Source organism: Panicum virgatum, chromosome 3K, assembly GCF_016808335.1.
Source record: "Panicum virgatum strain AP13 chromosome 3K, P.virgatum_v5, whole genome shotgun sequence".
NCBI classification, from domain to species: domain Eukaryota; kingdom Viridiplantae; phylum Streptophyta; class Magnoliopsida; order Poales; family Poaceae; genus Panicum; species Panicum virgatum.
This window is the reverse complement of record NC_053138.1, coordinates 48,702,141-48,729,116: the sequence shown is the minus strand read 5'-3', so window position 1 is coordinate 48,729,116 and position 26,976 is coordinate 48,702,141. Positions and strand designations below refer to the sequence as shown.

The 26,976-nt window shown below is 46.2% G+C and overlaps 1 protein-coding gene and 2 long non-coding RNA genes across 4 annotated transcripts; all 3 read left to right on the top strand.

Moving 5' to 3' along the window:
* Positions 1-1,225: 1,225 nt before the first annotated feature.
* Positions 1,226-2,649, top strand: LOC120699424 (disease resistance protein Pik-2-like). The gene is made up of 2 exons (XM_039983411.1): positions 1,226-2,003; positions 2,264-2,649. Exons 1-2 carry the CDS (start codon positions 1,237-1,239, stop codon positions 2,301-2,303), a joined length of 807 nt encoding a protein of 268 aa, XP_039839345.1. The 5' UTR covers positions 1,226-1,236; the 3' UTR covers positions 2,304-2,649.
* Positions 2,650-17,390: 14,741 nt separating this feature from the next.
* LOC120699425 lies at positions 17,391-18,216 on the top strand. 2 transcript variants are annotated; one of them, XR_005685398.1, is made up of 2 exons: positions 17,391-17,416; positions 17,525-18,216. It is a non-coding gene; the product is annotated as an uncharacterized LOC120699425 (long non-coding RNA). The 2 variants fall into 2 exon arrangements; XR_005685399.1 differs by having other exon boundaries at positions 17,391-17,423.
* Positions 18,217-18,832: 616 nt separating this feature from the next.
* Positions 18,833-20,961, top strand: LOC120699423. Its single transcript, XR_005685397.1, has 2 exons — positions 18,833-19,307; positions 20,011-20,961. It is a non-coding gene; the product is annotated as an uncharacterized LOC120699423 (long non-coding RNA).
* Positions 20,962-26,976: the final 6,015 nt, after the last annotated feature.

Sequence of the window (26,976 nt, the reverse complement as noted above, 5' to 3'; positions counted from 1 at the left end):
AAGATTTACACTTTTTTGTTTAGGAGGAATCCTAGAAGGCTTAGTTGGGAGGAGTGCTACTTTTTATCATAGTAGTATCTCTTCTTTGTCTAAAACCCTAGGTGGGCGCGTGAATTCGGAACACAAAAAATACGATTTGGAATGGACAGCATCTTGGGAATACTTACTTTTGCTTAGACAAGTGGTACTACCAACTTTTCGCAAAAGAAAAATGACAATTCCAACTGCACCTATATATTTCCTGGAAACTCCACTAAGCCAGTTCGCTCAAACCAGAGAGTAAAAAAACAGAGATTTCCAGTTTTTTTACTCATAGCATTAGCACTATAGCAGTTATAATGGAATATCTGGTTGAACTTAAAAAAAACTAAGCATAGTGCTACTACTACGCATAAAAGTAAGCTATGAGGAACAAAACATGACCTGTTAGTGGGAAACAAAGGCATGGGTATTGTCAACAATTTATGGTTATATATGCACCTTAATCATTTTCTCATATTGGTGAAATTAAACTAATGGACTGAAAGAATATTTCATTTCTTCCATTCAAAATTATTGTAATTTAATATTTTTATTACTGTTTTTGAGAGATTGCGTACTGTTGAAGATGCCATATCTAGTACTCCATTATTTCAATAATTTACCACCTATCATGTTGACTGATAGTATAACAGAGAAATGATGCTGACAAGGACCACTCATTGCCATGACGAATGCATGGAGTAGACTCTGCCACCAATAATGCACTCTTCACCGGTGTGTGCGTATGCTGTGCATGCGTATTTGTGGTTATATTACAGAAATGTGTAATCCTTGTAACGGAAACGAAATTTGATTCCTCTTGATATAAATTGTGAGTATATAAATTTGTGGTTATACCATTGATTTCTTTGTCTATATTTTTCTAGTGACATGGCAATTGATCAACCCACTCGATCAGGCATTGGATGTCAAAAGATTCTGACACGCCAATGTATACTATGTTTTCACCATTGGATTCTATTTAAGCGCAGTAGTTGAGTTCACGGGGAGTCCAAGAAGGCTAAGCATGTGAGGGGTGTTAAATAACTGTGCAATCCAAGGCTAATTAATTTATAATCCTGGCACGATTGTAAAGAGACAGTATTCTGTCGTTAGGCCATCAGACTCCGTGTTCTGGTCTCACGTGGGCGTGGACCTTGAGGACACAAGCAATTTTAATTTATATGAACTTTATGGTGCGCTTGCACTGGAGTGATGAACTCGCTCCTCTCCAAGCTCTCCATCCTGCTTAGTGATCAGTACAAGCAACTCAAGGGGGTCCGCAAGGATATCGAGTTCCTCAGCCGTGAGTTCGTCGACATGAATGCAGCACTGGAGAAGCTAGTGGATATGGAGAAGATGAATGTTCAAACAAGGGTGTGGAGGGACAAGGTTCGTGAGATGGTCTACGATATTGAAGATTGCATCGATGTCTTCATGCATCACCTTGGCCAGGGACATGACAAGGATGGCTTATTCCGCAAGACCGCACGCAAGATCAGGAAGCTGCGAGTGCGCTATCAAATTGCCAACAAGATTCAAGAACTCAAAGCTCGTGTTGTGGAGCAGAGCCAGAGCCGAGATAGATACAAGATTGATGAAGCCCCTGCCACCTCTACAGTTCCTCTAGTCGATCCACGGGTGCAAGCAATGTTCGAAGATGCAAAAAGGCTCGTGGGTATTGATGGTCCAAGAGATGAAATCACCCAGTGGCTAATGGAGGAAGGTGATACTTCTGAACAGCTTAAAGTGGTGTCGATCGTGGGTTTTGGGGGTCTCGGCAAGACAACTCTTGCAAACCAAGTGTACAACAAAATCAAGAGTGAGTTTCAGTGCACAGCGTTCGTGTCAGTTTCAAGAAGTCCTGATATGCCAAAGATTCTAAAAGACATGCTTTCTGAAGTTGGATATCACAGCATGGATATGGCAGATGACATCAACAAGCTTATCACGGCCCTCACTGAACACCTTGCAGATAAGAGGTATGCCCGTTCAAAAAAAAATGTCATAGTACATTTATTTGAGGATATGAGACTAACTTATTTTCGTCTGTTGTCATTGTATCTGCAATTCATCCTAGTCTAAGAATACAAGATTTGTTGGATTTTCTGATGCCGAACGACCGTAGATAGCTACCCCATCTGATTGTTATGGAACGTTTACTGCAATTTACTTGATGATGTAGATCTTTTTCCAGTTGAGTTTTTTCATCATTTATATTAATTAATAATTTTTATATTAGGCGTTGGCATCTTTATGTCGTCCCTGGTTGGGTAGAATAATGGGGCCGTCTATTCGTCGCTAGCACGGAGAAAGCCTGCGCAACTCGAGGGAGCAGGGAGCTGCCCCATACGGACTGCTCTATGGTGCTGTTTCAGATTAAAAAAAACAACAGTGAAAAATAAACACCACTATTTGTTAAGTCATTAACCTTTTTTGTCCCTGCTCCTTCACTAGCTGGAATTCCCATTCCCAATTCCAAATTTTGGATAGGGGCAGCCAAAGCTGGGTGACCAAGCTGGGCTATAGGTGGAGACAAAAGTCCTCCCTCCGTTCTAAATTATAATTGGTTCGACTTTTCTAATCTCAAGTTTAACCCCAAATTTATTCAAAATATCACTTATTTTATTATGGCTTGCATTATTTATATAAATTCTTCAAGAATGATTTAAGCCATAGTAAAAAATTATAATTTGAAATTGAGAGAGTAGTTGACAGCTTGAACGGAGGGACAACAGAGGATGACGAGCTCCCCCCTCCTCAACGGTCAACACGACCATCAGTTTAGCCCAGGTGTAGATGCAACTCCGCCTTCCATGGTTGGGTGCAGTCTTCTCCAGCACGAGGAGGGAACTGGCCTTAGGCAAGGGAAAGCCCCTGCGAGTCCACGGAGCTGTGCTCCATCCGGACGACCGCGCTATGCTGCTGCTCTGTGTTTCAGAATACACAATGGCTGTGTTTGGTTACTACAGTATATTTTTCGCGCACGTTTTTCGATAAGAGAATCTTGCATGCATGGAGTACTAAATGAAGTCTATTTGCAAAACCTTTTTAGGGATGGATGTAACTTTTCGAGACGAATTTAATGACGGTAATCAATTAATTAATTAATTAATTGCTACAGTGATGCTGCAGTACTATCCTCTAATCACGCGGTCAAAGGCCTCATTAGATTCGTCTCGCGATTTACACAGGGGTTGTAGAAGTGGTTTTGTAATTAGACTTTATTTATACTCTAAATTAGTGGTCAAAGTGCTAAAAAGTTTTCGCGAAAACTTTTACACGGCCAACCAAACATGGCCATAGTGAAAAGTAAACATTGCTATTCGTTTTAGAATCATGAACCCTGTATTGGTCGTGGCATAGCTGGCCAGGCCAGGTCATTTAAATGGGGCAATGTTTTTATTACAGTTCCAAGTATTTCACAATGGAAGTTGTGATATAACAGAAAAACTAACTTCAACATTACTTTATTTTCAGGTACCTAGTTGTAATTGATGACACATGGAGCAGCCCGGCATGGAACATCATTAGGTGTGCATTCATGCAAAACAATAAAAGTAGTAGAGTTATCACTACTACACGCATTCAAGAAGTAGCTACAGCATGTTGCTCAGGATGCCAAGGATACGTGTATGAAATACGACCGCTTAACAGCTTTGACTCTAGAAGCTTATTTTTTAAACGGCTATTCGACACAGAGGATGGCTGTCCCAAGCAATACAGAGATATCTGTGAAGATATGATAAAGAAGTGCCGTGGTGTGCCATTGGCTATTACTAGCATTGCTAGCCTTTTGGAAAGCCAAGGCATGCATGTTGAGAAATGGGAGAAAATTCAGGATTCTCTGGGTTATGAGCTTGAAACTAGCTCTAAAATGGAATGGATGAGACATGTGTTAAGCCTTAGCTACAATGACCTGCCACATCATCTCAAAACATGTTTGCTTTATCTTGGTGCATATCCTGAAGACTACCAAATTTGGAAGCATGATTTAGTGAGGCTATGGATTGCAGAAGGATTTGTTCCTGAAAAACACGGTTTGGATCTAGAGGAAGTTGCTGGGGGCTATTTTAATGAACTCATCAACAGATGTATGATCCAACCTGTTACTTCTGAGATAGGTGAGGTGTGGTCATGTCAAGTTCATGATCTAATGCTTGATCTTATTCTATTGAAGTGTACTGAAGAAAACTTTATCACTACCAATGGTTGTCTGCATAATATGAAAGGAACATCACAAGTTCGTCGGATTAGCCATCAGTTCCATACTAGAAATATGGCCCCAGCAGTTGAAAGGATGAATCTATCACAACTTCGGTCCTATATGTTGTACCCTGCAGCTAAGTATGTACCTGTTATTTCCAAGTTTGAACTATTGCGAGTGCTGCGCTTGGAGTTCGATTCCTATGGAAGGAAAGACTCTGAGTGCCTTGATTTATCCAACAGCACAAGTCACCTTTTTCTGTTGAGATACCTGGAGGTTAGTGGCTTTTGCTTGAAACTGCCAAAGAAATTTGGAAAACTTCAGCATTTGATGACCCTACATTTGGCAAGGAACTGGTTAGATTCTAGTAATCCCACACTGGATGTTACTTCTTTGTCATCACTGAGGCATCTCACCCTCCCATATAATCCAATTTGTTTGGAGCTGCGCAATGGAGTCAGCAAACTGAGCAACCTACAAACTCTGTTCGGTTTTGATATAAGCATGAACTCTGTCGAGACCATCAGAGAACTCGGTGAGCTGACCAATCTAAGGAATCTTCAACTCATGGCCTCAGGTGGTACTGGAGAAGAAGATTCTGAAACCAAAACTCTAAAGTACGACACCATGGCAGCCTCCCTTCGCAGGCTTGGTAACAGTAACCTCCGTATGCTATCTGTTGAGTTTTCTGACCCAGAGCAGTTTTGGAATAATTGCTTCACATGTCCGCACCATCTGCAGTGGATTGATTTAACCGTGAAGGACCAGATAGGCGACCAGAGGGGGGGTGAATGGGAGCCTCAAATTCGATTTGAAAAACCGAAGAGAAAAGTTCCGATTACACCCAACGCACCTCGGACAAAGAGTATCAGTACCGCATAGCTCAGAATGACTATCAGCACTAGGAATACTCTTGACTCACAATCGGAAGCTCGATCGAGAAAAATCCGAACAAAATCTCACAAGTTCAAACACGCAAACAAAGATCAGAGCAAAGCTTCGGAAAGCCAAAATATCTCAGAAACTCGAACTAAGCGGTTAGTGCATAGATAAAACAAAAACTAGAAATACTGGAATGAAATCTAGCTAACACAAGAACAACTAAACTAATTTTTGTTTTGCTTTTTCAGGTTTTAATTTAGAAGAAAATTAATTAAACCTAGAGCAGGAAATTAAATCTAGAGAAGGAGCTAAGCGACTAAAACTAGAAGGCAGCCCTAAAACATGATTTGCTACTCAAAAGGGACCTAAGAAAAAATCTAGCAAAAACAACAGAAAAAGAAAAGACTGGTGAAGCAATTCATCGAACACCTTACGGGCAGAGTTGTGCTGATGAAGAACGAACACGATTAGAACCGGGATTTCCCACACACGCACAAGATTCCTTTCCCTGCACAAGAATCACACAAACAAGGAAACCAAAATTGTTGTTGTGAATCAAAGAAAAAAGTTAGCTTGCAATCGCTCCACCAGAGCCGTGCCCTGCTGCTGCGCAAGATGGCTGCCGCTCCCAGCTGCGCACAGCCGGCCGCACCTAGGCTCTGCGCGCTGTCCAAGGTCAGCTCCTCCACCTGCGGCAGGTGGTGCTGCCGGCCATGCAGATCAGCAGCACCTCAGTCGCCCTGGGAGCCGCGCCCCAACACTTGGCCTGCTGCTCAAGCTAGAGCCTGATGCCTCCCTGCGCAAGAGTCAAGGACCAAAAAAACCAGCGCCCTACTGCTTGCATGCCTAGTCCCCAACGCCTAGCAGACCTCAGACCTGCGCCAAACAAATAGGAAGGGGGGAAACGAACACCAGCACAAAAAGGAAAAACTAGATGCACCCAAGTTCAGATCGGATCAAAATCCCGGAGGACAAAAGGAAGAGAGGGCTTCCTTTCCCATGAATTCGTGGTTCAAAGTCTCAATCCTCCATCTCAAATTCTAACCCTAGAAGAAAGAAGGAAGGAGAAAAACAAAACAAAACGAGAACACCCAGGAGAACAGAAGGGGCGACGGGAACTGGTTGGGTCCAGGAAGAGAGAGAGAGAGTGGGGAGGGAGAGAGATATTTATCCCCCACTAACTCTAGACTAAAAGATTAAACTACCCCTATACTCTATTAGACACTACAAAGCCCGTATGGGCAAAACTGGAAAAAGATACAAGGACTCATTCGACGGTCGAGGTTCTTTCTTCGAGTCGAAGTCTTCTCCGCGATGCCGCCGTGTCGATGAAGATCCGGTTCGCGGTTTTTGGGGGGTCCGCGAAACCCAGGTAGGTGGCCGGTTTTGAGAAAACCGCCAAAACTCCACGCGCGGGAAGATTCCCGCCTCCACGCCGTGGCCCTAGACGCCGTTCCCGCCTCGGCCTTCTGACGGCCCTAGACGCCGCCCGACGTCCGTCACCTCCTCGCCCGCAGCGAGGCCCTAGACGCCGTCGACGCCCGTCGCCTCCGTCAGTCCCGAGACCGACGCCCGTGCCTCCACGACTTGGCGTCTTCAACCGCCGTCAGCTTTCTTGGTTTTGTGGCGCAAACCAAGAAACCCGCCTTCCGTCGTCACTTGCGTCCTCGATCCAGGAGTGGACGCCACAGCTGCCGCCCGGCCTGAGCTCCTCCACAGCAACTCTCCGTCGACACTCGACGCCCGTGTACCTACAATCCAAAGACCAAGCGCACGATCACACCGCACGGTTGACAATTCACTCATCACAAGCAGAATAGAGTACTCAACATTCCTCAATCTCCCCCATGATTCGCCCTGTTCATTGGTTCGTAAAAACCCGAGACCGGCCCAGACCGTATCCAGAGGAAACCGTCATAGACCTACGCACGGGTTGTAGTGGTCCGCGGGTTTACCCGCGGGTTTACCCGAGAAACCCGCTGACGATTGATTGAAAGAAACAACGAGAAACGTGAAAACTAAACTAAACAAAAAAAAATGAAGGCAATCCCCGGCAGCTAGGTCTGCGTCGTGCGTCCACTAGCAGCTGCGCGGCCGCGTGGTGCCAGGTTGCCTCGTCACTCGTGCATCGGCATCAACGTACTAGCTACTCGAGTATTCCTAGCTTGGCTGCTTGTGGGCTCCAGCATTGCACAGTTTGCATAGATTAACCGTTGAAACGCAAGAACCCACTGGTTCCAAACCGCTGGCGCAACAACTTCTACGGCTTGGACTGGATTTTACCCAGAAACCGGTTAAACCGGACCATGAACAGGCCGACCCTTGATGAGTGCATTGTCAACACACCACAAACGAACTAAGAGAAATGAAACCAGAAAAGAACAAAGAAGCACAAGCAAGTGACAAAAGGCTCAGAAAGGCAGGAACAATCACTCACTCAAGCAAAATCGATCTCCTAAGACAAGGGCAAAGGCTCGACGCAATCGATCAAAAGCCAAAACATGACTCCTCAAAGACAGAGGTAACGCTCGACGCAGTCATGCAAGAAGCAGAGGGAAAACGAGGAAAACCAGGAGCCAAGAACAAAGCAGAAACTCCCCAAGCAAAGTTTTTCCCTCTCAAAAGTGCAACTCTCCCAAAATGATGCACTCTCGAAGCCCTGTGCACAACAAGTTTTTCAAAAATCAAACAAGTCTCTCCCTTGTTCGATCACTTCTCTCAAAATTCTCCCCCTTGTTGGCACATGCACACATCAAGTCTAAAAAGACCTAAAGCTCCCCCTGAAGCTGAAACTCCCCTTGAACAGATGCTATGCAATGAATGCAATGTTGGAGGTATAAGTGAAAGCATTCAGGGATACAAGGATATGAGCAACATCTAGTCACAAGCACGTGTGCATCCATAAACAAGACCTGCATCTAGCTCAACAGGGTATATCATATCAGTCTAGAGCTAGGCAAGTTCAGTTTATGAGAAATAAAAGCATCACCCATGATCTAGCACTAACAAGTAGGGAATGAAAAACAGTGCTACTCATACTCATACAGGTGAGCCAAATCAGCCAAAACAAGTTGCCAACATTCATTTTTCAATCAATTTTTATATCAAGCAATTCTAAGTGCCAGGGGTTGAAAGCTTGTCATGCTTTACTTAGCAACGAGGCCAAACCTATGCCAAAAGACAATCAGAAGCTTAAAGCACTCGTTTCAGTCATGCACAGCCTTGCCCGGGTTCTCACAAGTGCAAAGTGAGCCGTCCCGAAAGCTCGATTAGTGCGACAAGCAATCCCACCTGGATTTTTTCCATCCATTTCCAGAACAGTTCAAGCAATTTTATCAGATTTAGATCATTTCAAATATGAATTGCTGAACGAAAGGCCACACTAGCATGAATAAGATAGCAAAGCATATCAACACGCCCTAACATGCTAGTAGCCAAGACAGGGTGATCATGTTTTCAGATTTTCCAATCAAAATAGCTTAACTCAGATGATGTCATATACACAGTGGAGCAAGCTATACATGATCAAGTTTATCAACTCACACTAGCAGGCACTAGAAGATCATAGCAATGTATACAAGAATGCTAGTGCAAGTGAGACAATGCAAAATGCAAACATGTACAAAGCATATGCACAATGCAACTACCAAACCTAGAAAAAAAAGAGAAGCAAATAAAATCTACAAAGCTAACCAAAGAAAAGTCAGCAATCAAAAGGGGTAACAAACCCCAAGCTCCCCTCGCAAGCGAGCAAAGGTGTCCTGCTCTAACGGTTTGGTGAGGATATCTGCGGTTTGCCTCTTTGAAGGGACATGGATCAGGTCTATGTGTCCTCTCTCATGGTTGTCTCGCAGGAAATGGAATCAGATGTCTATGTGCTTGGTTCTGGAGTGTAGGACAGGGTTCTTTGCAATGCTAATGGCTGACATGTTGTCTACAAAGATAGGAACTCTACCGAAACTTAAGCCATAATCCTGCAAGGTTTGTTTCATCCAAAATATCTGGGAGCAGCAGCTAGCAGCGGTAACATACTCAGCTTCTGTGGAAGAAAGCGCTACGCTAGCCTGCTTGCGAGAGGACTAAGACACCAAAGATGTACCGAGAAATTGACAAGTGCCGGATGTCGACTTGCGATCCAACCGACACCCACCGAAATCGGCATCAGAAAAGCCCACCAAAACCAGAGAAGAATCCGCAGAATACCAAAGACCAAATTCAGGGGTGAATTTCAGATACCTGAAGATGCGTTTCACGACCTACCTGTGGGAGGTGCGCGGCGAAGCCTGATACCGCGCGCAGAGGCAGACGCCGAATTGTATGTCCGGTCGCGTCGCCGTCAGGTACAGGAGAGAGCCGATCATGCTCCTGTACTCCTTCTGGTCCATCGCCTCGCCGTCCAAGTCCTCATCAAGCACCGTAGATGTGCTGATCGGAGTCGGCTGAGGAGACAAGTCACTCATGTCGAACTTCCGCAGCAAGTCTCTAGTGTACTTGGCTTGATGGACAAAAGTGTCCTAAGGAGTTTGCTTGATCTGCAGCCCGAGGAAGAACTGCAGCTCACCCATCATGCTCATCTCGAACTCCCTGGACATCTGCTCAGAAAACTTGGAGACAAGAGCGTGAGAAGAGCCACCAAAGATAATATCATTTACGTATATCTGAACTAAAAGAAAATCAGTGCCAGATCGCATGAGGAACAAAGTTTTATCAACACATCCCATTTTAAAGCCCTGAGCCAGCAAAAAGGTTTTCAATCTATCATACCAAGCTCTAGGTGCCTGTTTCAAACCGTAAAAAGCTTTCTGAAGTTTATAAACACGGTTTGGAAACTTGGGATTTTCGAAACCAGGGGGTTGCTTCACATAAACCTCTTCTTCGATAAAACCATTCAAGAAGACAGATTTAACATCCATTTGGAAAACCTTAAAACCCTTAGAGGCAGCAAATGCAAGAAAGATTCGAATAGCTTCCAAACGAGCAACAGGGGAAAAAGTTTCCTCAAAATCAATACCCTCCTTTTGGCAAAACCCCTGGGCAACAAGACGAGTCTTGTTCCAAACAACCAAACCATCCTCACCCTGCTTGTTTTTGAAAACCCACTTCGTTCCGATGGGATTACAAGCAGGTGGAGGCTCGACCAGAACCCAAACTTGGTTTCTTTCAAAATTCTCAAGTTCCTCATGCATGGCATTGACCCAATTAGAATCAGAAAGAGCGTGTCCAATATCCTTGGGCTCAAAAGAGGCAACAAATGCTGAGTGAGCAAAGCCAGCGATACTTGTTACCTTGGACCTGGTGACTCGCTCGTTGAGATCACCTAGCATCTGTTGAGGTGGATGGCGACGCTGAATGTGTCGCGGTGCTTCCCGTGTCGAAGTCGCCTCCTCCTCAACCAAAGTTGGTGCCTCCTCAGGTGCAGCTGGTGAAGCCTGAGTCACCTCCTCGAACAGCCCCCGGGAAGTAGACGTAGTCGGGTCGGGGCCGTCGTCATCATCCGAGCTCGTGGCAGAGATAGCTGGGTCCACAGCACGCGTGGTAGCCTCAGCGTCGCCATCTGCAGCTTCTTCCTCCTCATCTTCAAAGATGGAGGTGCCGAGCTCATCATCTCCTGCAACTTCAAAGACAGAAGAATTGCACAGTACAGTCTCGTCGAAAGTGACTTCACAAGTCTCTCTGACGATGTTAGTATCAATAATCAGCACACGGTACGCTCTAGAGTGAGAAGCATAACCGAGAAAAATACCATCAGACGAGCGAGACTCAAACTTATCAAGATTTCCATCTTTCAGTACAAAGCACCGGCAACCGAAAACTCTGAGATGGTCAACACGGGGCTGGCGTCCAAACCGCAACTCATAAGAAGTCCTGTGCATGAAAGCACGCAAGAAAATGCGGTTGGACACTTAACAAGCGGTGTTAACCGCCTCAGCCCAGTATTTGCGAGGAGTCCTATGCTCATCGAGCATCGTCCTCGCCATCTCAACCAGCGTCCGATTCTTCCGCTCTACAACTCCATTCTACTGTGGAGTGTAGGGAGAAGAATACTGGTGTTCGAGCCCTTGATCACTGCAAAAGGTGTCAAAACGAGCGTTTTTGAATTCTGTGCCATTGTCACTGCGGATCGCTCTCATGGCCTGGGGTAACTCGTTTTTCAACTCTCCAGGGTGAGAGGTCATCACCTAATTAACAGGCGGATGTGAAGTGGCAATCATCTTCCCGTGGCGACACGGATGGCAAACAAGGTCCTTTTCAAACTTCAATTTGGGCAATCCTCGGATCAGGCCAAGTGAGCTCAGTCTTGACAACAAGTCAAAGCTCAAATGTCCAAGTCTCCTATGCCACTTCCACAGATCAGAAGAAGGACCAGCCATCAAACAATGAGAAGGGCCAAAAGGGGTTCCAGAGAAGTCAACCAAGAAAACTCGATCACGAGGTGTAATCCGGCAAACCAAATCTCCCCTGGAATCCAAAACACGCGAGCAACCCTCCTTGAAGCGAACCTCAAAACCCTCATCAAGAAGTTGCAAAACAGAGAGCAAATTAAAGCCAAGATTCGAAACCAAAGCAACTTCTTTTAGGGTAAAGCGATCAGAAACTCGAACAACGCCAAGTCCACGTACCTTTCCTCTTCCATTATCCCCGAACACAATGTACTCCTTTGAGCGCATCGGGGTGAGGCTGGAGAACCATTTGTCATTTCCGGTCATGTGGCGCGAACAACCGGAGTCCATGATCCACCTGTTCTCCAAGCCTCCGACCTGCACATCAGTAGTGAGACAAAGGGTGAGCAAATGTCTCAACACTGGGGTTAGCAAAGTGAGAAGCAAACCAGTGTCGAGCCATTTGCTCTACAGAAGGGTTAGCAAAACCAGACAAAGCGTATCCCCCGTCCCGTCTACTGCGTGACTGACGAACACTACCACGAGGAAAGCGTGGAGCCTCAAAACCTCCTCCAAAGCCTTGGTCCAGTGGTCCATAGTCGTACTGAAAACGACCAGGAGCACGACCGACAAAGCGACCACCCGCTGGAGCACGGTAACCACTACCGTCTCCCTGACATCCACCTACACGGCGCGCCCTAGCATCTCGCCTATCACCACGCCGAGAAGGACCATGCACCCGAGCAGAGTACATGTCCGCGTTCCGTCTCTCCTGCTCTCTCCTCACAGTCCGCTTCCTTCTGAAGCAAAACTCCTCCAGGTGACCTTCCCTGTCACAGAATTCGCAGTGGTACCTCACCTCACGCTTGGGAGGTGGAGGCCTAGCCTGCGGACGGGGAGGAGCGGCCCTCTTCTTCTGGGCAACCTGGGCTGTAGCAGTAGGGAGCGTGTCGAGGGGGTTCCTCAGCGCATTGGGCTTTGGAACCCAAACCTGCTTCTGCGGAGGTGCTTTCGGTGGTTCTTTAAGCACACCATCCGCGGGGTCAACAAGCGAAGGCTACGTGCTTGTGCTAGCAGTGTTTCCAGCAGCCTTGCCAATCTTACCATACAACCTGTCAAAGTCTGACTTCATGTATGTGTAACCGACCCCAAACCCATCACCACGCTTGAACTGCTTAATCATCATGCCCAACTGCGGCTCACTGCTAGAAACCCAACTCAGAATCACCCTAAGGTATGTGTTCTCAATCTCCAAGTTGGCTTTCTCTACCGCAAAATTATCCAAATCAGAGATCAAACTAGGGCAAATAGAGCAGTCAATAGGTGGGCTAGACTCTACGATCTTAGTCTTTCCAAAAGACTTGATCAAAGCGTTCTTCTCCTCTAGCTCCAACCTAAACGTGGGACAAAGCTTACAAGCGCCAAGCAAAGCAGGCCTAGATCTAAGCTCCTCTAGTTCACAAACAACAGTAGCAAACTTGGACTGCAAAGAAGCTAGATCAGACTTGAAGATAGGACACTCATCGCATTCAAGCACATCACTAACAATGGGAGCGTCCTTGACAAGTTCAAGCTCATGCTTGGCCTTGGCTAGCTCATGAGACACGTCAGAAAGCGAAGTCTTAGCAACATCTAAGTTCGCGATGTTCTCATCATGCTTGGCACGGAGAGCAACAAGATCATTCATGTGAGATATGCAGCCAGTGCACTCATCCTCACTAGATTTCTCCCTAGCACAAGCCAGCTCAGCCCTAAGCTTTCTACGCTCTCTGGCTGCTTCCTTAAGCAGTCTCTTCTGGTTGTCGAGAGCGGCGTACAACTCCCTAACCTCTGTATCAAGCAGGTCGATCGTGGAGTTTACCTCTGAATCGCTCTCGGATCCAAGAGAAGAGCCGGAGTGCGTCGGTGTAGCATGTCCACCCAAGACGCACGAGCACCATTGGCTTCGCCCGCCATGGTGCAGAAGCTCTTGCGCTGACCGGCTGCCAAGCAAAGGCCGATGAAGCCGGTGGCTTCCTTGTCCCACTTCTTCTTCTTCTTGTCGTCGTCGTCGGAGGTCGGTGAAGAAGAGCGGTCGGTGTTGGAGCTCTTGTCGAGGTCGCTAAGCTGCGCCAGAAAGGCCTTCTCCCGCTTCTTGGCCTTGTACTGGAAGCGCTTCTTGAGCGACTCCTTGTCGAAGCGTCCTCCCCGGTCACGACTGCGGTGCTTGTGGCGCCGACGCTCCTTGTTGGAGCCTCCCTCGTCGCGGTCACGGTGGCGGTAGTAGTCGAAGGAGTTGTTCTGGCCACCGCCGGACTTCTTGGGGCAATCGGCGACGAAGTGGTTCAGATCGCCGCAGTTGTAGCACCCGGGGTTCTTCTTCCTTTGCCTGTTGTGGTAGATGCGCTGGAACTTGCTGATGAGGAGGCACAAGTCGTCGTCGCCCAGCGTCTCCAGCTGCTCATCTGAAACAGAAGGCAAAGAGGCAAGAGAAAAGCCAAGAGCAGAGTTAGCGTTAGAGCCCGATCCACCACCCGGGCCAGTCACAAGAGCGACACTCTTGGAAGGAGGGGCACCATTGAGCTTGGCTCGTGTCTGGTTATCCACCTCCATGGCCTTGAGCTTGCTGAAAAGCTCGTTCACCATCAGAGTCTCATAGCCAGCAGACTCAATTATTGTGTTCACCTTGAGATCCCACACAGAGCGATCAAGTGCGTAAAGCAACTTAAGGGCCTTCTCATGCTCTGTGTACTCAAGGGCACCAGCAGATATGTTCGCATTGACCTTATTCAGAATCGACTGAACATCAGGTCAATGCTCTCACTCGGCTCCTGTGTGAAGTTCTCATACTCACGCCGGTGAGTCTCGAATAGTCTGGCCTTCACCTGAGGTGTACCCTCGTGGTAGTTCTCAAGACACGTCCAAATTTTGTGGGCTTCCTGAAAACCCTGGACGCGTGAGAACTCCGCACGAGAAACGCCAGCGAACAAGGCATTGACGGCCTTGGCGTTAGCCTCGTGCTGGGTCACCTGAAGAGGCGTGGCCCGAACAGCAAGCACCTCGTAAAGCTGGTTCGTGGTAATCTCCCAGACATCGACTCCCATGCTCTGCAGGAAGGCTCTCATGCGAACCTTCCAGTAGGCATAGTCCTCGCCGGAAAACACCGGGATCTTACCAAGACTCGCCATGGTCGCCGAGTGGTTTTCGAACCGGTTAAGGTACTGAAAACCTCAACCAAGCTCTGATACCAATTGAAGGACCATATAGGCGACCAGAGGGGGGGTGAATGGGAGCCTCAAATTCGATTTGAAAAACCAAAGAGAAAAGTCCCGATTACACCCAACGCACCTCGGACAAAGAGTATCAGTACCGCATAGCTCAGAATGACTATCAGCACTAGGAATACTCTTGACTCACAATCGGAAGCTCGATCGAGAAAAATCCGAACAAAATCTCACAAGTTCAAACACGCAAACAAAGATCAGAGCAAAGCGTTCGGAAAGCCAAAATATCTCAGAAACTCGAACTAAGCGGTTAGTGCATAGATAAAACAAAAACTAGAAATACTAGAATGAAATCTAGCTAACACAAGAACAACTAAACTAATTTTTGTTTTGCTTTTTCAGGTTTTAATTAAGCAAAAAATTAATTAAACCTAGAGCAGGAAAATAAATCTAGAGAAGGAGCTAAGCGACTAAAACTAGAAGGCAGCCCTAAAACATGATTTGCTACTCAAAAGGGACCTAAGAAAAAATCTAGCAAAAACAACAGAAAAAGAAAAGACTGGTGAATCAATTCATCGAACACCTTACGGGCAGAGTTGTGCTGATGAAGAACGAACACGATCAGAACCGGGATTTCCCACACACGCACAAGATTTATCTCCCTGCACAAGAATCACACAAACAAGGAAACCAAAATTGTTGCTGTGAATCAAAGAAAAGAGTTAGCTTGCAATCGCTCCACCAGAGCCGTGCCCTGCTGCTGCGCAAGATGGCTGCCGCTCCCAGCTGCGCACAGCCGGCCGCACCTAGGCTCTGCGCGCTGTCCAAGGTCAGCTCCTCCACCTGCGGCAGGTGGTGCTGCCGGCCATGCAGATCAGCAGCACCTCAGTCGCCCTGGGAGCCGCGCCCCAACACTTGGCCTGCTGCTCAAGCTAGAGCCTGATGCCTCCCTGCGCAAGAGTCAAGGACCAAAAAAACCAGCGCCCTACTGCTTGCATGCCTAGTCCCCAACGCCTAGCAGACCTCAGACCTGCGCCAAACAAATAGGAAGGGGGGAAACGAACACCAGCACAAAAAGGAAAAACTAGATGCACCCAAGTTCAGATCGGATCAAAATCCCGGAGGACAAAAGGAAGAGAGGGCTTCCTTTCCCATGAATTCGTGGTTCAAAGTCTCAATCCTCCATCTCAAATTCTAACCCTAGAAGAAAGAAGGAAGGAGAAAAACAAAACAAAACGAGAACACCCAGGAGAACAGAAGGGGTGACGGGAACTGGTTGGGTCCAGGAAGAGAGAGAGAGAGCGGGGAGGGAGAGAGATATTTATCCCCCACTAACTCTAGACTAAAAGACTAAACTATCCCTATACTCTATTAGACACTAGAAAGCCCGTAGGGGCAAAACTGGAAAAAGATACAAGAACTCATCCGACGGTCGAGGTTCTTTCTTCGAGTCGAAGTCTTCTCCGCGATGCCGCCGTGTCGATGAAGATCCGGTTCGCGGTTTTTGGGGGGTCCGCGAAACCCGGGTAGGTGGCCGGTTTTGAGAAAACCGCCAAAACTCCACGCGCGGGAAGATTCCCGCCTCCACGCCGTGGCCCTAGACGCCGTTCCCGCCTCGGCCTTCTGACGGCCCTAGACACCGCCCGACGTCCGTCACCTCCTCGCCCGCAGCGAGGCCCTAGACGCCGTCGACGCCCGTCGCCTCCGTCAGTCCCGAGACCGACGCTCGTGCCGCCACGACTTGGCGTCTTCAACCGCCGTCAGCGTCCTTGGTTTTGTGGCGCAAACCAAGAAACCCGCCTTCCGTCGTCACTTGCGTCCTCGATCCAGGAGTGGACGCCACAGCTGCCGCCCGGCCTGAGCTCCTCCACGGCAACTCTCCGTCGACACTCGACGCCCGTGTACCTGCAATCCAAAGACCAAGCGCACGATCACACCGCACGGTTGACAATTCACTCATCACAAACAGAATAGAGTACTCAACATTCCTCAAACCGTCATAAAAACCTCCCAGATTCCAATGTGGATGGCACAAGCTAATAGGTTGGCATATTTAGAAATGCTTCAAGTTGCGCAGCTCCCGAGCGAGGACATCCAAGTTCTGGCACAGATGCCCTGCCTCGGTCACCTCCGCCTGCAAGCCGAAACGGTCCCCGAGAAAAGCATCATCATCCGCTCCAACGCATTCCCAGTCCTCAAGCAATTTATATTTAGCTACAGGTTGTCCTGCCTGATGTTTGAGCCAGGCGCAATGCCACGGCTAAAGAAACTTGACATAACCTATGATTCTCGTGGACCCGGTTCAGAACATGAGGTCAGTCTCGTTGCTGGAGTCGAGCACCTCGCAAGCCTTGAAGAGGTCTTCGTGGTAGTAAATGCCAAACATGGTGAAGGGTCCAAGCTTGGGTATTTATGCAGGGAATCCATCCAAAGGCATCCAAGATATCAAGCCATAAAAACCAATCTACGCTATGATGAGTATAATGATGAAAACCGTATTGTAGAATCTGCAGACATCTGATGATTAAGTACATGATAGTGGGAACGCGCCCCTAATGAAGAAAGGGAAAATTCGATTCATGCCACCACAACTCCGTGAAATTGGGTGTCATGTTGAAAATCATGCCACTCAATGGTATGATTTTCAACATGAGATCCAATTTCAAGAAATTGGAGTGGCATGGATCCAACTGACCCATGAAGAAAATAATGCTGCATTCCTGGTAAACAGTAAGAAATTATTCATCGCATGTTGTCCGATTTAGGTTATTCACCATTTTTACTCGTGACATCCTCTTGTTGTTTATTTTTCTTGCCTCTTTAATATGCAGAAACATGGGACTACAGAATAACTCCATGACTAGAGGGCCAAGATGCTATTCGCCATGTCAGTCCTCAGGGATGTGCATGGTATATATGGGCCTATGACTTCGTCAAATTCGGAAGTCACTTTCAGGACATTAGTTCTGACGGTGGTCCAGCCATGGAAACAACTCATGCATGCGTAAGGTACACATCACTACATCAGTTTCCCCATAGATTACTAGTGCACACCTCTTAGTGGCATCATTTTCTACAATATGGACCTTTGTGTTCCATACGTTGTCAAGAAAACTACTTGAAATATGCAGTTATGAAATGATAGAAGCACTCTATGGTCCGGGAGCAGTTCGGCAATCCGGCCGCGCTGTCGGGCTGGCGGCCCGGCGGCCCGGTCTGCGCCCCACAGGTGGCCTACAACGAGCAGGGCCGCATGAGCAAGATCTTCCTCCGGAGCCTCGACGTAACTTCCGATCTCATGTTCGTGCCCTCATCAGTTCTCAATTTCTCATGGTGAGCTCATCCATGGAGCAATCAGCTATCTGCAACATTATATGAGCATTCATCTGCATCACAAATCATCAGCGCGGACATCACTGATATTTTACAGACATTTAATCGTAGAAAATTATTCTCATATTAATAGACAGTACATGTAAAGCAGATGATGGAAAAAAACGCCGTTGAAGCCTGAGTTCAAACTGATTGAGACTTTCCATCCAGATTTTGACGCCATTTTTAGGGGCGTTGATTTCCTGGGGTGGTTTTGCTACAGTAACTCTGCTCCCTTTGTAGGAACGGGTGAAATTTTGATCCACCCCTAAAAAAATTGTGGTGTTTCTACAAATTATTTTTTAGCCGTGTTAGTCAATCTCATATGTGAGTCAGATCAGCCCTCCGTCCACGACTTGAAATCCCTACAAATTAATGTACGAACGATTATATGTATTCGATACTTATACCATCTTTTTCCATAGCAACATACGGACATATTTGCCTAGTAACCAAATATTTGCCACCAAACAAGTTCTACTCAATGATAAGCACTTTCACCGCTAGTTCCAATAGACACTATGGCCACCTACTCACCGGCGGTGATGTGGTGTTGGGGATGACTATATATGTAGTAGTGAATATGTAAACTTATATCGCTGAACCAAAAGAGGCCTCCAAAGCCTCTCGGCTGCTTCGCCAGTCCAATTGCGCCGCATATGACTCTTATCGTGCAAGAAAAAAAAATACCATGCGGAGGCACCGAGCGTGTCACCACGAGGCAAACTCCGGCCGCTCGCGTGCACCTTACGCGCATGACAGTCAGGCGGGGGCCGCTTGCTTGCTACGCTGTCCAGGGATGACGTCCTTGCCTGTGCACCTATAATCGAGGACAGGAGACCCATCACTCAGTCTATGTTGGCTTCTTCTCCTCTTCTCACTGCTCGGGTCAGACAAGCCTCTCCCAATCCCTCGCCTTCTCCGTCCCTCCACCCGAACCTCAGCATGGTGTCCCGGTGAGACTTCACCCACCCCGCACCTGTGGTCTTGCAGAGCGGCTGGGCGTGATGATGGCTGGTGGGCGCCGGTCAGCCGTCACCATCTCCGCACACCATCGGTGCTACCACCATCATGGCCCTCGTGGAGGGACTGCTCGGAGTCGGATCAGAGATGGTGCTGTTGCCGTGAGGTTGGCGCCATCCCTGTCGGCCTCAGCGTCCTCTCATGTGAACGCGGCCACAGTTCCTATGGAGTCCAAGCGCGCCGCTGCGTGGTTATCTTGCCGGTGGAACTTCCCCTAAGGTCTCTCTCTCTCTCTCTCTCTCTCTCTCTGATAGCAGGATCCCATCCGATCTTTGATGCCTGGATGGCTAGATCAATGGAGCTCCAACGCCATTCCCATTTGCTGGGCTCATATGATTATTTTATCCCTCCTCCCCCCCTCCCCCCTCTCTCTCATTCTTCAGGCTTTGGGGTTCCATCACATTTAGCTAGGCGTATTTAAATTGATTGTTTGATTGCTTTAAACTTTACAGATACTTCATATTTCCTTTGAACGATTTGTATTATCGTGTTAGTCATATATTAGCTACCTGTGCATCCTGTGATTTCCCCAAAAAACTAATGACTACCATTTCTCTGTTCATAAACTTCATCGGTCCTCCCATCCAAAATTTATGATGAAGAACGATGTAGCTAAATTTTGATGAAACATCGTGTAAATTGAAAATTTAAGATTGATTTTGTTACATAAATCAAATGAAATCATGTGGTTTTTTCCTGTTTCTGCATCGTTCTAAGCATGGCATATTCTGATCATTTATATTCACAACCGTGTTACAAAATATATGTGTGCCTTCTAATTGGAGCCTGAAAATATGCCTAAATGTTGCCATCTTGGTTGCTTTTCAGCATATATCAGTTCTTTTTTTAAAAAAAATTGAGGGAGCACCACTATAGCTCTGTTTCTTCTTGAGATGTGTTTTGTTTCTTACATGTTGTTCAGGGCATGTGGGCATGTTGGTACCTCCAGAAGTGGATTATTTGTTGAGGCTATGTTTCTGGACATCGTCAAATTAAACACACGACTGAACTCTATTTCGATGTTAAAAAGTTCAGTTTGATGTCATTGGAAATGTTGGAATTCTAAAGGATGCGGCCTTGCTGGGTTTTTGTAGTTTAGTAGGGCTAAAATTCCTCACAGATTGACAATTGAAGTGTTCTGATTATTGTTTCATGTTAAGCCAATATTGCATATTAGCATTTAATAATTAAATATTGTGAATGTTTTCATTACAAGTTGGTGTTGCCACTGTATTGCTATATGATTGAAGCATTCTACATCGTTCCAAAATACAGAAAACATAGGGGCGAATTTTCCATTGCTGAAACAAGTTTATCTCCATTGTTTAATTTGATGTTGGAGGTTTGACATTAGCATACTACAGTAAAGTTCATCTAACAATAGTTTGATCCTTGCTTATTTGATTCAATTCCATTAGCGTGTATAGTACAACTTGACAAGTTTACATGTGCATTGCTGCAGGTTCATCAAAGGTAATTCATGATCCGCTGTATCACTTGGACAAATTTACATGACTATCAGTTTTTAGATTGTGATATATTTCCAGAATGTATTTGCAGATAGTTTAATTGATTTTTTTGTTAGTACGAAGTGTTATAATTCATACTTAAAATGTCACGAAAACCTCACATTTACTGTAGATTTTTTCTCTCTATATGCTGTGTTGGTTGCTGATCGAAGGCATAAAGTCTATGCTTCGAGATAGTTTGTCATATGTACCTTTTTTCATGCTTCAGATCAAATTATTTTTGTACGAATGTACGGGAAAATGATCATTTGCAGTATTTTTTCCCTGTTAGATATAGCCATCTATTAAGTTTGATGAAACTGTAAACGTACCTATTTTATATAAACAAAGAACTACCACATTTATTTTCAGTGGTACAAATTAGATTTGTCCATTGATCATGGCAGTCTACCTACTGTGCAGGCTATAGACACCTTCCCTGTGGGCGCGGCGTTAGCGTGCCAATATTCCTAGTACTTGCTACATGTCATACCTGGTTTTCAAAACAAAATCGAATGCATAACTATATGTATGTCAGGATCAAGTTCCATAGTGACGTCATAATGAAATAATGAGCAACAATGTCACTAAAAAAAAGACTTACAACGACTAAAAGTTAATCAGAGATACACAATTTATTCTGGAAACGATGGCTCCACATTTGACTAGCAATCGACCGGAGGTCGCTTATGCCTAGAACTCAGCAACATCTTCAAAAAAACTTTATAGCAACCTCCTCTTCTGAGCAGATTTTAGCAAGTGTGAGTACACTTATGGTTGGTACTCAACAAGTTTATTAGAAAATAAATGACATGAAAGGCTTAAGCAAGGAAAAAGACTGGGTGAATAAAACGGTAAGCATTTTAATAACAGTTAAATATTAACATCGTATTTACTAAATTATGTGTGAAACCATCTCATATTTATGAAAAAAATAGATAACTAAATAATAAATGGACTTGGAATATTTAAACAATTGAATTGAAGTACTGATTTCAATTAAGTTGACATGTGAGGGCCCGAGCCGCTCTTGATCGTGAGCACGACTGATATATCAGTTTTTACTCAGTAGAGGTTGCACACTTTACCCACAAGGCATGTTACTTGTCACGTAGTGCTGATCTGGCACATTCACCACACTTCCTTAGATATACCTGTATGGGTACACTATGAGGCCTTTACAAAAACTCCCTAATAAGTAGTAGCCCGCTAAGGTTTCAACAGCCGCGTGAGTGAACCTCCCCCAAGGTGTGATCAAAAACCAAACAAAAGAATGCACCCTTGGCAGGCAGTGAACACTATTGGCGCCTACCAATGCCACCGCTGATCGCCGGCGATGACGCCCGCAGGCGCCAAGGGGGGTGACAGGTATTTCATGAATCACGAATAAATCCGCAAGCGCACGGAATACCGTTGTAGCATTTTACCTGGGAGTATACCGGAGTATCATTTATATTTCCGCAGGAAAGGCAGCGGTTGAAAGTGCCGAGGCTAGTTAATGAACTGATCTGGATTGGATATTCAATTGCATAAACAGGGGTAAGATAAATAGTAGGGTAGGAGATAGTGTGACACACACAAGTTTACACTCAACTTATATATTCTATAGGCAGGGAGAAAGGTAGAAGTTAGCAGCTCGAGTTAGAGGTACTAGGTTAGCTATATCTTTGCTATCTTATGGTTAGATATATAGAAGATTAAACTAGTACAACAGGGAGACTGCTACTAGCTTGACGGAAGGAGCCCGACCAAACCATACGGCTTCATGCACCTCCTACCCCCCCCCAAATCCGAACATGGAGGATTACTGGGCACGGACAGGGCTGTCACCACCAACCGGCTACCTCTACAAACCGTGGGAAAGGGCAACATCCAGCAACACTTGACTAATCTAGACACCACGTCTACACTAGTAAGCGATACTCTAGTATCCCGCGTGGAGTCCCCACCCTCCGGATGGACAGACATCATACTAGAGCAAACATATGAATACTGGAGCAGTTGCCAGGGTTCTAAAGCTAATATGTTAACCATCGCAAGCACAAGGCGATAACGCAACCAGATCATGAAACATATATCCGGTAAATCAGAATATAAATCATGCAGATATCGGTAACCATAGTTTAATTCTATTACAAACAATCGAGAATTACACAAGAGAACTAGAGAGGAACCCATACCAGAACTTCTGAGCAACTCCGAGGACTCGATGACTACTAGACTTCACCTAAACTCCACTAACCTATAGAGCTAAAGCAGGAAAGTGAGTTGAGCTTCACTTGAGGTGTGTGTCTTCATTCTTACCCCTCCCCTCCCCTCCCCCCATATTTATAGGAGGGAACCATGGCCGAGCTGCAGCTGATCCTTGCAGAACCGACTTTGGGAGCTAGTGAGGAGCAGCCACGTGGCAAAGTTGAGGCGGTGGGGCCCATGGGCCTGGTCGACCGACCAGGGTGGTCGGCCGGCCTACCCATGGCGCCAACTGCCCCTAACTCCCTCTGGTGGGCTGTCCTGACACTACTTGTCCTATTTCCAGGTGCTAGGCCTTGTCTTAAATGGATTTGCTTGGGTAATTGAGCCTTCTTTGGTCCATTTGAGCCTAAACTCATGCTCTGATTTGTCAATGAATTTATTTCAGACCAAAGTATACTTGTAACTTGCATTTTAGCTCGAAAACACATCTTGTATTTGTTCTAGGGGTAAAGTGTCACAGGGGAACTTGCCTTTATTTGAGATTTTGAAAACAAAACTCCAAATTTCAAGCATCACTTGGAACAAGATTGCAAGGCTCTAATTACCATATCTATTCTCACAACAACTCAGACTCGGATTAGATATGCGCAACCCACAAAACTTTCATGTTCATGGCAAAGATTTCAGATAGCCAACAAACTCAAATTTAAGAGAACATTAAGCCATAAACTAGACATATCAGGTAAGGCAGAACAAGAAGTTAAAATATTCTTACCGCGCATATTAAAAAGGAAATAAAGCAGTAAATATTTATTTTGTTTTAAGAGTTTTTTTATTATATTTTATTCAAAAGCAATAAAGGACACAATTGACTTAGGGGAGGGAACCTCCCCCAAGCTAGCTCTTGGTTTAGGGTCCGAAAAGCAGGACCTTTCTCCATGCCTGATCAGGTCAAGGTTGTTTCGTTCGTACCTGGAGAAGTAGTAGCGGGCGTCGACGTCTTCTTCTTCTTGCGCCATACCTTCTTGGTCTTCTTTGATGGTGTAGGCGGCGCGGGAATTGGATCCTCGGGTGTAGAGTTGATGATTTCTAAATCTTCCCACACAATGCTAGTTATGAAGTCAGGGACTTTTTGGTCTTCCTCTGCCGGTTCGATTGAGGGATCATGAATCTCCCAATATTCCCAGCAGGCTCGGATGGAGAATGGTGAATGTCCCATTCTTTCCAGCCGGGTTCAGCCCATAACCCCTGCCTCTCGCTATCCTCATGAATCAAGAACAATTCCCTCTTATTTTGAAATCTGAATTTCATGGTCCTTCCCATGATGCGCAGACTGATCTTCCCTGCTCTGACATCAATTCTAGCATTGGCATCTCTCAGAAATGGTCGCCCAAGTATGAGCGGGATCTCAAGATCACCTTCCATATCGAGGACTACAAAGTTCGCGAGTATGGAAGTGCCCTTGACTCAAATCAAGAGATTCTTAACCACTCCCTCAGGGTATCTCACAGTGGAGTCGGCCAGCTTCACGCACATCGTAGTAGGAGAAAGTGCAGGATAGCTTAGCTTTTCAAACGTTACCATGGGCATGATGTTGACACTTGCTCCAAGGTCGCACAGAGCTTGATCAAAATTGCAGTCGAAGATTGAGCAACTATTCATCGGGGTTTCAGGATCCTCCCGTATTGTTGCTGCTAATTCTCCCCACGGACTTCTTCTTGGCCGCGAGAGTTTTTCTGCATAACTGGTAAGAGGTGATCTCCTAGACGGCTTACCCCATCTAGTGGTCATAGCTCTCTAGGGCAGATTCGTGTTGCCTCGGGATCTTCCCTAATTCAGCAGTATGAGTAGCAGCAGCCAGCTGAGCAAGTTGAGTTTCCAGCATCTTGTTGAAACTCAGCTAGTTCTTGATAGCAGTGGAGAAGCCGTCCATCTTGGCATGGATGGTCTCCAAAGATTTGTCATTGGCGGCCAGCTTCTTTTGGATGGATTCATTGATCTTCGCTTGGCCATAGAGAAGATCCCTCAAGGTAGGTTGGTTAGGATTGAAAGAATTCAAATTACCATTACCTCCTTGGTAGTATTGGCGTGGTTGATTCCACCCCTGACCTCCTTATGGACGAAACCTGTTGTTGTTGTTGCCATTGAGGTACATAGCTTCCTCCTGGGTTTTCAGGCAGTCATTGCCCGAATGTCCAACATTTTCGCAGACCTCGCACGTCATGCGAGCTTCTAAGGCTTGGAGTGTCTGCATCTGAGTCTTATCTTGAGAATAATTCTCAAATTTCTTGAGGAGGGGATCAATCTTCATAGCGAGGATCTCGGCCTCCTTGACGGTGTGCATGCCTCGCTAACGTGGTTGGAGTCAATCATCGCTCCAACCTTGGTTGGACACCATCTTCTCGATTAATGCTGTAGCTCTTTCAATGGTCGGCGAGAAGAAAGCTCCACCCGCAGCAGCATCTACATGATCACGGGCTGTTTGAGTCAGCCCATTGTAGAAGTTCTGAAGAATGAGCCAATTGTCCATCCCATAGTGGGGACACGCAAGGATGTACTCCTGAAGCCTCTACCAAGCCTCGGGAATCGACTCATTAGATGCCTGCTGGAAGTTTGAAATTCATCCCCGAAGAGCATTAATTTTGCCTGTCGGAAAGAACTTCGCGAGGAACGTCTTGGCGCATTTGTCCCAGGTATCCACAGCGGTCTTGTTAGCATAGAACCACTATTTTCCTCTCCTCAGAAGAGACAACGGAAACAGATGGAGCCAGATTGCATCCTGAGATACTCCCCTAATAACAAAAGTACTGCAGAGCTCCAAGAACATTTGGAGATGAGCGCTAGCATCCTCGTTGGCCTTGCCACAGAAAGGGCTGGCCTGCACCATCGTGATAAGACCCGTCTTAATCTTGAAATTTTCTCCTCCAGTGTTGACCTCGGGTCTGGTAGGGACCTGGGTAGCAGATGGAGTAGAGTAATCACGAAGCGTCTTCTGGGCCATAGCGTGAGGAGCTGACGGTGCTGAGGTGACTGGTTCGGCTGCCGAGAGTGAGATCTGAGGAGGTGTGACACGGGGTCGAACTCTTCTCAGGAGCGACTCTAGATTAGGAGTGAAATTTTGTGGCAAGTCAAAACCGGTCATACACTACCCTGTTTTCATATTAAAAGGAAAACAAAGCCAAGTTAGCCTGTTTAGCAAGCGAATACCAATATCAATTTTGTTCATAACTTTGCCTATGCAACTTTAACCTATGCCTTCCCTGGCAATGGCGCCAAAAATGTTTGTTGGCGCCAACTAACGCCACCGCTGATCGCCAGCGATGACGCCCGTAGGCGCCAAGGGGGGTGGCAGATATTTCATGAACTACGAATAAATCCACAAGCGCACGGAATACCGCAGTAGCATTTTACCTGGGAGTATACCGGGGTGTCATTTATATTTCCGCAGGGAAGGCGGTGGTTGAAAGTGCTGAGGCTAGTTAATGAACTGATCTAGATTGGATATTCAATTGCATAAACATGGGTAAGATATATAGCCGGATAGGAGGTAGTGTGACACACACAAGTTTACACTCAACTTATATATTCTATAGGCAGGGAGAAAGGTAGAAGTTAGCAGCTCGAGTTAGAGGTACTAGGTTAGCTATATCTTTGCTATCTTATGGTTAGATATATAGAAGATTAAACTAGTACAACAGGGAGACTGCTACTAGCTTGACGGAAGGAGCCCGACCAAACCATACGGCTTCATGCACCTCCTACCCCCCCCCCCAAATCCGAACATGGAGGATTACTGGGCACGGACAGGGCTGTCACCACCAACCGGCTACCTCTACAAACCGTGGGAAAGGGCAACATCCAGCAACACTTGACTAATCTAGACACCACGTCTACACTAGTAAGCGATACTCTAGTATCCCGCGCGGAGTCCCCACCCTCCGGATGGACAGACATCATACTAGAGCAAACATATGAATACTGGAGCAGTTGCCAGGGTTCTAAAGCTAATATGTTAACCATCGCAAGCACAAGGCGATAACGCAACCAGATCATGAAACATATATCCGGTAAATCAGAATATAAATCATGCAGATATCGGTAACCATAGTTTAATTCTATTACAAACAATCGAGAATTACACAAGAGAACTAGAGAGGAACCCATACCAGAACTTCTGAGCAACTCCG